The following is a 12,482-nucleotide window of genomic DNA, read 5'->3' as shown; positions in this document are numbered from 1 at the left end:
TTATAGTAATATTTGATGTCCACCTTGGGCCTAGCACACTATGGAGAGTGGGCATTCCCCTTTGAGTTCATTTTTACGTTATCGAGAACGTTAAATAACTCGCACCTAAGCACATTGGACGTCGTAACGTGGGCAGACAGCCAACGAGGTGGACAGATGACATGGTCAAAGTGATTAGCAGAGACTAGATGCGAATAGCAAGAGACCGAAGAGATTGGGGTGTATTCGAAAAGACCTACATTCAGCATTCGGTGGACACGGGTTGAAGAAGAGAACTCATGTATCGATTTCGATGTAATGCATTATCAATTTGAGATTTGGACCTCTTGGACTGAAGTCGTGGCATTCACACGTAAGCAAGCACTGGTAACAAATTAGCAGTAGACACAGTGAAATATATGAAGTTAAAGTAAATTAAAAAGTAATAAGTGATAAACACAGGAAAAGATTTGAAACTATTGCAGGTGATATAGAATTTGAAATCGAAAAATGCTTTCAAGATCGCTCGAACATACGAGCCCTGTAATATAATTTATCCTCTCAACTACGTAATGGGTTAAGAAAATATACAAAGACATGAAATATTGTTTTAAGCAACAAAAGGCTTTGCGAACACACTAAGCGAATTACTGAGACATTGTAACCACTGGTTCAAAAGACGAGTTTTAGTATGAACCAGCCATGCGTGTAATGTTGCTTAGTCTATTAAATTAAGTATAAACGTACAATTAAATTACCTGGCTTATAAATAAAGCCCCCTATACTAAAATGCATTTAAAGATAGATAAATTTATAAAGATGATTAGGTAAAGGGGTGCGATTTTCCCTTAGTAACGCACCAGACTGAAAAGTGGATCTTTCATGAATTGAATCGTTTAGTTTCACTGAACATAGTCCTTCTGCGTACCAGTTCATATAAGACTAGTGTTGTATATCTGCTAAAGCATTATTACTTTTTTTGCATTGGTGGGTAAATGAGGTCACGGAACAAAATGTGGTCACTGGATTCGATAAAGTGAGTGCCGCAATCCGCCTTGACCCATGAGGTCTGTTTGACATACGTCTTAGTTTTTTTTTAATTGCCTTTGTAGGCAGACGAGTATACGGCCCACCTGATGGTAAGTGGTCACCGTCGATCATGGACGTCAGCAATGCCAGGGGTAGAGCCAAGCCGCTGCCGACCATGAAGTACTCTCCGCAAGCCTCGTTTGAAGAAGGACATGTCATAGCGCTCGGAAAACACCGTGGAGGCGAGTTCATTCCAAAGCCGGATGGTACGTGGTAAAAAATATATTTGGAAACGCACTGTCGATCAACGCAGCGGTTCCTGATAATATGGACGAACTCTGCTCCGAAAGCATGTTGTCATGTATAGCTATTGGCCAACCCTTCAAATCGGCACGAAAGACTGATTTTCGGCGTAAAGAGACATTATGGTCATATCTACCCGTGCGGGCCTTAATAGCAGTACCTTAACTCCAGTACCATCCTTAAAAAGCTAGTTTATACGTATATATGTACATATATCAATGTGACTGTTCTTCTGTTCAATGAACATAATACCAAAGACAGCTAGAATAATTAACGTAGAATAGAAATTTCAAATAATGTTTTAAAACATACTGGGATTCTGATGTTCGTCATATAATTCTTCCTCAGCCACACCGCACCAACCTTCACCCACCCAGTGCTCGACGCATTGCCTTACGTCTTCCGTCACCTGGGTTGATTAAAATATCATTAGGAAAATTAAATATTGCTGTTCTCAGGAAAAATAAGGATTTATTTAGTATTTTTATTTTATCAGAAATATGTTCATAAAGTGGAGTTTAGTCACCACGGGTGCTCAGTAGTTAGTTAGGTTTAGGTTAGGTTTAGGTTAGTTAGGTAGGCTAGTAGCCTAGTTGCGATATACATATATAGGTATTTGTAATCACAAGAGTGTGACGGTTGCACCTTAAATAAACAATATACCTCTTTCGATTATTATTTGTAGATAGCGGCTTAGCATAGCCAATGTCCTTGACCAGGGTTGTCTTTGAACTCCTAGCTTAAAATAGCTATCCCAAAAACATTTATTTGCAATTATATCCTCAAACCATTGTGTATAAAAAATAACATTTTTGTATAACTAATTATACAAAAAATTGGTATACATCGATCTTCGAGTTCAATATAAGAAGTTCAACATTCGGTTCATTTAGACATAAAAGGTTGTTAATGGACATGGGCAATACAAAGCACAATCAAGTTGCTTTGAAGAATCCTTTGAAGAATCCGCATTTGACATTCTCTACTTGATGTCAATTGACGTTAGAATCTGTTAATCCTTCGCAAAATAAACATAACGGATGATTAGATGGAGAAATTAAGGGAGTTCCTTGCTTTGAATTTTGGAAATGTCTTGTCTAGGAAAGGTCCTATTTACATATCGGGTCCAGATGAAATGCCAGTTGAATACTTTGAGCAAATTAACAGATACCAAGCTCAGAAGATGTGGAATTAACGTTTAAATAGATAAAGACATAACTTCGATCTTATTATAGTAGCTAAATACCAACGCAGGTCCGTAGATCAGTGCTTGATTAATTCGCAAAGTCGATGAACAAAACTTCACTCAACAAAGCCGACTATAACGATTTTCTTGTTTATGTTCACTGTGTTAATGCGTCGTATATTCGATTGACTTGTGAAGTCGTCGTGGCCCAAAGGATAAGACGTCCGGTGCATTCGTATCTAGCGATGCACCGGTGTTCGAATTCCGCAGGCGGGTACCAATTTTTCTAATGAAATACGTCCTTTAACAAATATTCACGATTGACTTCCACAGTGAAGGAATAACATCGTGTAATAAAAATAAAAACCCGCAAAATTATAATTTAGGTAATTTTTTGGTGGTAGGACTTCTTGTGAGTCCGCACGGGTAGATATCACCACCCCGCCTATTTCTGCCGTGAAGCAGTAATGCGTTTCGGTTTGAAGGGTGGAGCAGCCATTGTAACTATACTGAGACCTTTAAACTTATATCTCAATGTGGGTGGCCCATTTACGTTGTAGATGTCTATGGGCTCCAGTAACCACTTAAGGTGGGCTGTGAGATCGTCCACCAATCTAAGCAATCTTGCTGTGTCTTTAGAGCAGTTAGTTGGTCTCAATTAAGAAAAATAAATATATTGTGAGGACTGACAATAAAATATTATATTTAAAGCAGATATGATGTTTTATATTCATTAAACATATTTTTTGTGATAGCTGGATTTCGTGTATTTCACATTATACAATCTGAGGGTTAATCCAACATTGCTTAAACGTAAGGAACGAAATTCGATTAATCGTCATCGATTTTATCGCATACCTCGTTCTTTCTTTAAAAAATTCATATGTTCGTGCTGCAGTTTAGCCTGCAGTTTATCGACTTTCTGTGAACCCATTGATTACTAGGGCAGCAACCTATTTTTTATATTCGCATACATAATATATTTAAATATATGATACGTTTTTTAAATAAAGAGCGCGATGTCTTAATTATTTTTTTATTGCTTAGGTGTGTGGACGAGCTCACAGCCCACCTGGTAAGTGGTTACTGGAGCCCATGGACATCTACAACGTAAATGCGTCACCCACCTTGAGATATAAGTTCTAAGATCTCAGTATAGTTACAGCGGCTGCCCCACCCTTCAAAACGAAACGCATTACTGCTTCACGACAGAAATAGGCAGGGTGGTGGTACCTACCCGTGCGGACCCACAAGAGGTCCTAACACCAGTAAAAAGTACATTATACGTTGTATAAGTAGTATACGTTGCCGAAAGGTATTTTATACTTTATTTATGTATATTATAACGGCCGTCTGGTGTAGTGGTAAGTGACATGGTCACTACACAAGGGGGTCGCGGGTTCGAATCCCGCCAAGGGAAGATATTTATATGATAAATATAAAAATGTCTTTTCCAGGGTTATGGATTTATATTAAAATATATGTATGTTTATAATAATAATCTTACATTTATTTCCGTTATCTGATAAATGTAACACAAGTTCTTTACGAAGTTAACACGGGACCAGTTAACGTGGCGTGATTGTTAGTAAATATTTATATGTATGTATTTATTATTTGTTATTGGAAGTAAATTCCTACATTACTGGTGACTTTCACAAATAATTTTGTTTATGAAATACTCAGATCGCCTACCGTACCTTTACAATATTACGAGTATACTGGTATCGTTTTGTAAGCCGCTGTAATGAAAGACGAATCTATCATAGTTCATCCAATCCGATTGAAATCGTCGTGACCTAAAAGGATAAGACGCCCGGTGCATTCGTATCGTGCATCCAACTGTGCTGATGCAGTGTTCGAATTCCGTAGCCAGAATGTCTAATGATATAGGTTATTAGCTGATGCTCATGAATGACTTCCACGATGAAGAAATAACATAATATCGTTAATAATAATCAAACTCGCACAAATCATAGTTTACTTCATTACTGGTGGTATAGCGTTTTGTGAGACCATACAGGTAGGTACCACCACGCCGCCTATTTCTGCCGTGAAGCAGTAATGCGTTCTGGTTCGAAGGGTGGGGCAGCAGTTGTTTTTTTTTTATTGCCTTTGTAGGCAGACGAGCGTACGGCCCACCTGATGGTAAGTGGTTACCGTCGCCTATGGACTTCAGCAATGCCAGGAGCAGAGCCAAGCTGCTACCTACAGCTTTCGTTGTTCTACAAAAATAAGAATTAGAACTCATGTTTTAAGATGAGTGGCGGCATTTACGTTGTTGATGTCTATGGGCTCCGGTAATCAGTTAACAGCAGATTGGCCGCGATGTCATTCACCTACTAAGCAATTAAAGAAATATTTAATTAAAACCATTGACAACTACAAAATTATATTAAATTGTAATATTTCAATCATGCTAAAATATTTTACGTCTTGTTATATATTCATTAAATACATTGCGGTATTTATACGATTAAAATCAGCAATATCGTACTCACCATTTTGTCGATCTGATTGAAAACCACGCTAAAGTACGGAACATTGTTTGTCCTGAAAGAAAAACTACAATGTAATGTACGAAAAGTTTTGCTTTAACACAGTTTTGACGGCCGTCTGGTGTAGTGGTAAGTGACATGATCACTACACAAGCGGTCGCGGGTTCGAATCCCGCCAAGGGAAGATGTTTGTTTAATAAATATAAAATAAAATAAATGTTTTTTCCAGGGTTATGGATGTATATTAAATATATGTATGTGTATAATAAAAAAATCTTACATTTATTTCCGTTATCTGTTAACTGTAACACAAGTTCTTTACTAGCTTAACACGGGACCAGTTAACGTGGCGTGATTGCTTAAATTGTCATAAATTGTCATTGTCATAGTAGTAGTACTTATTCATTACGTGCCTTAGTTAAATAATATATTAACACGAACAAACAAATAGTTACTCCCCATCGTCAAACACATTGTATGTAGAAAAGCAACAAATTCTTACTTTATAAAATATACCTTGTCTAAAAATCTCGCAAATCATATTATAAGAGGCGAGACTTTCGAACTTTGAACGGCGTGAAGAATCGGAATCTCGCTAACAATGAACGACTCAGTAAACACGATATGATTCCTCAGACGCGATGGAAAAATATTTCGGATGGCTAGTAAACATCGGCTTTATTTATTGCCGACAAACAAGGAATATGTTAGCGGAATTGTTCCACTTTATTCCAATATTGGCAGACGCCTAGGATAATAAGTGATCTAATATAATAAGAAGCAATACAAGAGTTTCATAACGACGAGATATTAGGATAATTCGAATTAGTTTTTTTTGTTGTAAATATGTAATATTGTATCTACTAAATCCAAAATATACATATATGTACATACATATAAGTACATATATACAAAATCAGAAATGAGACCGTACCATGTCTAATACTAGTGGTACTAACAATAATCGAATTTCTCTTAAGCTTAAATTTGTGTATAAATTCGAAAAATCTTATCAATATTTTTTGCACATATTATTATTATATTTTATTAGTGTACTGTAATTTACTAGTATATAAATAATTGTTTTATTAATACATATTTATTATGTACCTTTTGAATTTAGTACTTGTATCAATGTATATATAAGTACAAAATTCGGTTTAATATGTTTTATTGGCTGCACCTAACACGTACTTTCTCTGTATTATTCTATTGTCGACTGCCAAGCCCGATTATGTACAGCTCTTGTTTTGTGTATCACTACATAGTATAAAACAAAGTCGCTTTCTCTGTCCCTATATCCTTATGTATGCTTAAATCTTTAAAACTATGCAACGGATTTTGTTGCGGTTTTTTTAATATATAGAGTGATTGAAGAGGAAGGTTTATATGTATAATAACATTCATTAAATGTGGAGAAATCAATAATAAATTACAGCTTCCGAAGCGAACCTAGGGCGGGTCGCTAGTAAAGTATAAAATAAACAGATATATTGGCAACTCGACATGTCACAAGTTCTAATGAATAAAAAGCATCAAACAACGGACAGCTTGGGAACGTGTTTCAGCTTGATATACATGAACTGCTTTAACTGGTAACGATGGGTAAGATTAAAAAGCAGGAGAGGGGCCCGAAACCACAAACATTCGTTAATAAGAAAGATTAAAGGGTAGACGGGAATTGCCAGCGCAGAACAGCGGTTTTGTTTGGCAACAGATAAAGACAAGTTTTTTATAGTGACGGCCAGCTTTCAGTTGCGAAGAGGCGAGATTTAGACGAAGAAAAATCTTACGCAAGATACATTCTATGAATGGCTCATAAAAATGGCTATAAAAGGAACGGCTTGTGCACAGATATTAAATAAAATTTAGGCATGCGATCAAGGGACAAGTTATTGTAACTGCTATTTGTTGAAATATAATTTGTTCGAATTTTGAAGTGACTTATTATTTTTTGGTTAAAACTACATTTTATATTCATCGTTTTAGACATGCGTACCAAGTTATGTAACGCTCACTATTGTGTACTCATACGTCGATTATGACGAAGAGTTCGACGAACGAATCAACCCATAGACACAGCCCTCTAAGTTTCTCGCCGGATCTTCTCAGTAGGTTGCGATTCCGATCCTGTGGTCGATTCGGCGAAGCACTGTGCTTGCTAGGGCTAGTCTTGGCAGATTCTCTCAGGTTGAGCCCGTGAGCTCACTTACCGGTCCGCGCGAAGATCTTTTTTGCCAAGTACCATCCGGCTTTGGAATGAACTCTCCTCCACGGTATTTTCCGAGCGCTATGACATGTCCTTCTTCAAACGAGGCTTGCGGAGAGTACTTTATGGTAGGCAGGGGCTTGGCTCTGCCCCTGGCATTGCTGACGTCCATGAGCGACGGTGACCACTTACCATCAAGTGGGCCGTATGCTCGTCTGCCTACAAAGGCAATAAAAAAAAGCCGGAATACCCCTTGAAGTTACCGGCAAATAGGTAGGGAAAAATGTACTCACATTTCGAACAACGGATGATAATAGGTCAGCCCCTGTTGAAGATCTATTTGTACTAGTGTGATGAGGTTCACAAGATCTTCGCCACGCTCGGACTCAGTGTCTTGTGCACAGAGCGCTTCGTACCATTCCGAAGTGCCTTTGCGAAGGGAACTCACTATTTCACTCCTGTTGTAATTTAATAATAAAAAAACGTTTTTATGAAATTAATTTAAGTTTCAAAACGTATTTCACCTTCTCCTCTAAAATATGTCTGAAACTCGAATTATTTAACGCAATATCTTTAACAGTTAAAGGATAATTTCAATAAACATTTTTTCCATGATTCATTGAACTATTTACAATTAATAAATAATTTGAAATCATTAATTACATTCAACAGTCATGATGACCAATAAAATTGAAGCGTTGAAAATATGCAGTAAACAGAATTTAATAACCGCGCAATCAAAATGCGTCGTTGTTTTATTAATATTCGGTTTATACTCGTATTCTATAATGAAATGTGAATGTTAATTATTTGCATTGGTTGTTGTTTAGTGAAATTTTGGATTATTGGGTTCTGTAAATTACTTTTTGAGTTGGAGCTGATACTTGTAACCGGTAATAACCAGAATTTACAATATGTATTTTTAAACAACACATTTCATAACCAAAATAAAAAAAAAATTATATTCTATTATTTTTATTCCATTCTAATATTTGTTTAAAAAAATATATCTATTCGATTATATTCTATGTTATTAGGCAGCAAGACGTTTACAGGGTCATCGGAAAACCATTATTATTTTGCAAAAACTGTTAAGTATGTTTTATCTACTCATGTTTAGTACTAACATGGTTGATGCTTGGACAAAATCGTGCTGTGTAAGTCTTGTGTTCGTTATTAACTGTCCTAAAATTATTGAGTTATCCAAAACAAATTTCGCTAACAAGACCTTTCAATAATTTCGTCCACCCTTTCGATTTTTAACAAAATTATTTATTTTAATCATTTAATTGAATTGGTCTCTGAACAATTTTGAATCGAAGTAAATTTAGAAACAATGTAAAATAATTTACTTTTCTCGAACAAGTTTTCCTGTAGGTATATCAAACGTAAAGATCAAATTCCTCGAACGAGATTTAGAGAGGCCGTTTAAATCCAATTAATGATTCAGATATTCAAATCTACGTTTTGTCGCGCGAAATTTCCAGAAGAATTTATTGTAATAAAATATTAATTTACCTGATTTCCTTATTGAAGGGACAGCAACGCCAAAACGCTTTCATCTGTGACAGCTGGCTGAGACACCGCAGTAGATACTCCAACCTGTACAAACAAACATTATCGTTCGATTCCTATCAAAGCTTTTGAAATAAGACTTTGTGATTCAGGTTAAGATATCTGATAGATATCTGAAGATATTCATACTTTTGTATTTCCTCAATTACTGTTTCATCATGCTGTTGCTTGTGAATCCGAATATAATTAATTAAACTACATCACTGGAACAAATCTAAAATGTTTTTTACGGTTTTTCATTTTTGTTTTTCAAACAGTATAGTACTACCTATGGCCACGCCTTTAAGACAGTTCCAAGGTTTAATCTCGCGTTCATTTCCAGCGTTTATCTCACGAACGGAAGTGCCGTGAACAATTTCCCTATTCCCTGCGGAGTTTATACTTGAATATCGAGAAATAAATCTGTTAGTATTCAACAATGCCGCCTTCATAAGCAATATGTTATGTTGTATTATGTATATTTTTTCGTATTCTAAAGTTTATTGGATTACAGTTATATGATCATTGAAATAACGCTTTTTATTAATGAAAAATCGAAGTATTTTCTTCAGTTCTAACGAGTCGAAAACTAAAACCGCTCTTACGGCTTAAGCTAGTGTTTTTTTTTTTTTTAAATATAATTATATTATTTTCCATATATTGAATGCTTTATACAAGTACATAGTTGTCATCTAATGACAAATGACAGTCGTCTGTGAGTACAAAAACTTTAAAGTATTTGAAACGACGAAGATGATTTATTAAAAAAAAACATGCGAAATAAAAACCGTAAAATCAGTTTTAATAATCAAGAAGCAATTTAAAGGAGTTATTACAATACAAAACAACCGCTGGAGGAATAAAAACAATCACGGATATATCATCTGAGAAATTCTCATGGGCCATTAATATGTACAACGAGAAATAAGCTTTAATTATTGTCGTTCAAAGTTACGACCCACTAAGTTTCCTAAATAATGAATTATTCCGCTGTTTTGAATTTGCCAAAGGAAAATTTGGTTAAAGCCGTGTTTTATTACTGTGACTTTTCCTTTATCTTAAGGAAAAATAAAAGTTAATTTCACTTGGAGAACAGGAGTATCGAACATCTGTTTCACGCTGATTGGAAGTTCAGCTTTGACATCTACCTTAAATTTTCTGTTCCATTTTCAATCTTGACTGTGTAGTCGCGACAAACGAGACTTTTACTTAGACTTTACTAATTTTTGAAGTGAAAACTTCTTTAGAATCGTTGTGATTTCAAACCGGATGCAACGGAAAAAACGACAGGTAAGAGACACAAATAAAAAAATGTGTAGCATGAAGCCAGCAAAGAATGAGACAGAAATATACATACTATTTAATACAGCGCCATCTGTGAGATTTTTTAATACTAACGTGTGTATGAAAGCTCTTGTAGTGAATTTTAATTTAGGATTATACGTGAAATTAAAATATCAATTCACAGAGGGCGCTACCTTACAATTATTTACTAATGACAAAATTTTACATATACTTAAGACGTTTAGGATAATTGTATTTTAATTTTGGAAGGTTTCACTTCTACCACGTGTGAACTGCACACATTTTGTTTTTTTTTTATTGCTTAGGTGGGTGGAGCTCACAGCCCACCTGGTGTTAAGTGGTTACTGGAGCCCATATACATCTCCACCTTGAGATATTAGTTCTAAGATCTCAGTATAGTTAGAACGGCTGCCCCGCCCTTCAAACCGAAACGCATTACTGCTTCACGGCAGAAATAGGCAGGTTGGTGGTACCTACTCGCGCGGACTCTCAAGAGGCCCTACCACCAGTAAATCGTTTATAAAATAATAGAAATTCATAACAATATAACGTTACCTGAGCGCTTATTAACATCGTCGGAAATTAGACGTCCAAAAATATAATGAGACCGGAAATTAGAAATCTTCTCATTACAAAGATAATAACAATCTACTAACTAATAAATCAAAATGTCTACAAACACAATCTCTGTTTCTAATAAACAAGCCTTTGATAAGATATTACGGGAACGCGATAAAAATATTTGGCCATTACTCATTCGTTCTACGCTGGTATTGCAAAGAAGTGAAATGTATTTGCTCAATCGAAAATTGTTTGTGTTGTGTGAAATAAAGCGCTGGAACTAATGGATTAATTCTAAATATTCTTTCACTATTAAAACATTACATTTCACTATCAACATAGACTAGTTATGAAAACGTAATAGTTCCATATAAAGTTGCGGAGATTTTATAGATGAATTCATTTACGAAATAGCAACACCCTTGCCCGGTAAATAGCCCTGCTATTGTCAATGTCTATAAGCATCGGTAAATAATTATATTAAAGTTGGGTATATCCGCTATCCCCCGTGTAAGCAAGTAAGATCGGAATCATATTACCGAGATGACAGTTCGGTTTTTTGTTTTCTTTTCACTTGCATTGCTAAACTAGTTCATGGCCCATTTGATGTAAGGTAGCTATCAAAGCCTATGGACATCACAAACTCGATGCCGCCATCCAACTCAATACGTGAGGTCGAAGACTAAAGTTAGATCGTATAGCGATTGTTCCGCCCTTCAAACCCGAACGACATTTACAACAGAAATAGGCCGCGTGGTTGTACCTACCGTTGCGAGCTTACAATACGCCCTACCACCAGTAAATTTCGTAAATTAGCTATTACATTATACTGAATATTATTAGAAGTCGTCGTGGCCTAAAGGATAAGACGTCGGTGCATTCGTATCCAGCGATGCACCGGTGTTCGAATCTCGCTGGCGGGTACCAATTTTTCTAATGAAATACGTACTCAACAAATGTTCATGATTGACTTCCACGGTGAAGGAATAGCATCGTGCAATAAAAATGAAACCCGCAAAATTATAATTTGCGTAATTACTGGTGGTAGGACCTCTTCTGAGTCCGCACGGGTAGGTACCACCGCCCCGCCTATTTCTGCCGTGAAGCAGTAATGCGTTTCGGTTTGAAGGGTGAGGCAGCCGTTGTGACTATACTGAGACCTTAGAACTATATCTCAAGGTGTGTGGCGCATTTACGTTGTAGATGTCTATGGGCTCCAGTAACCACTTAACACCAGGTGGGCTGTGAGCTCGTCCACACACCTAAGCAATAAAAAAAAATTAAAAAAACTGCTTTTCATTCTTTGGTGAAGTCCTTAATCGCTCGCTACCACACACGTGGAAAGAGGAATACAATAATAAATAAAACACACAGTCCATACAGTCATTCAGATGCAGAGAAAATCCGGGTTCGGATTTCCAACGCGAAGTCCCCTTTTTATATATGAATTCCCAGTGCGAAGGTGATCAACTTAATCTTTAGGGCGTTATGGGACCACAAAATCATTACACGGAAGTAGAACTGAGGTGGAATACACCATTGATACTGAGTAGACATTGATTCTTTAGATTATTTTTGAAATTACTGATTTAATGCACGCGTGTTTCACCACGGGATACCTACCTAATAACATCAAAAATAGTGAAGTTTTAGTTAAAACAGAAACTCTTAATTTTAACCAACGTATCTGAATAAAGATTGCGACTGTGTGTACTTTTGTGTGAACTCAGACATGTGAAGCTTGCAAAATGAATTTCCATGTTATTGGATTGTGATCGCAGAATTCCTGTGAAAGCTTTGGGATTGCAATGCACTCGATTCGTAGGTATATAGACATATGTAGTAGTGTATGTAGATA

General features: G+C 36.2%; 1 protein-coding gene across 1 annotated transcript in view; it reads right to left on the bottom strand.

Annotated features, from left to right (window-relative positions):
- unc-13-4A (BAI1 associated protein 3) overlaps positions 1-12,482 on the bottom strand; it is a 94,873-nt gene that overhangs the window by 25,422 nt on the left and 56,969 nt on the right. Inside the window, exons 11-14 of the mRNA XM_089731504.1 lie at positions 8,723-8,806; positions 7,498-7,662; positions 4,999-5,050; positions 1,624-1,720 (exon numbers count right to left, since the gene is read on the bottom strand). Of these exons, the coding sequence (XP_089587630.1) occupies positions 1,624-1,720; positions 4,999-5,050; positions 7,498-7,662; positions 8,723-8,806 (398 nt within the window). The remainder of the gene's footprint in view (positions 1-1,623; positions 1,721-4,998; positions 5,051-7,497; positions 7,663-8,722; positions 8,807-12,482) is intronic.

The sequence above is a fragment of the Bombyx mandarina genome, chromosome 11, assembly GCF_030267445.1.
Source record: "Bombyx mandarina strain Sakado chromosome 11, ASM3026744v2".
In the NCBI taxonomy this organism is placed as follows: Eukaryota; Metazoa; Arthropoda; class Insecta; order Lepidoptera; family Bombycidae; genus Bombyx; species Bombyx mandarina.
Note: the sequence above shows the minus strand (reverse complement) of the source record. Positions and strands in the feature narration are given on the sequence as shown.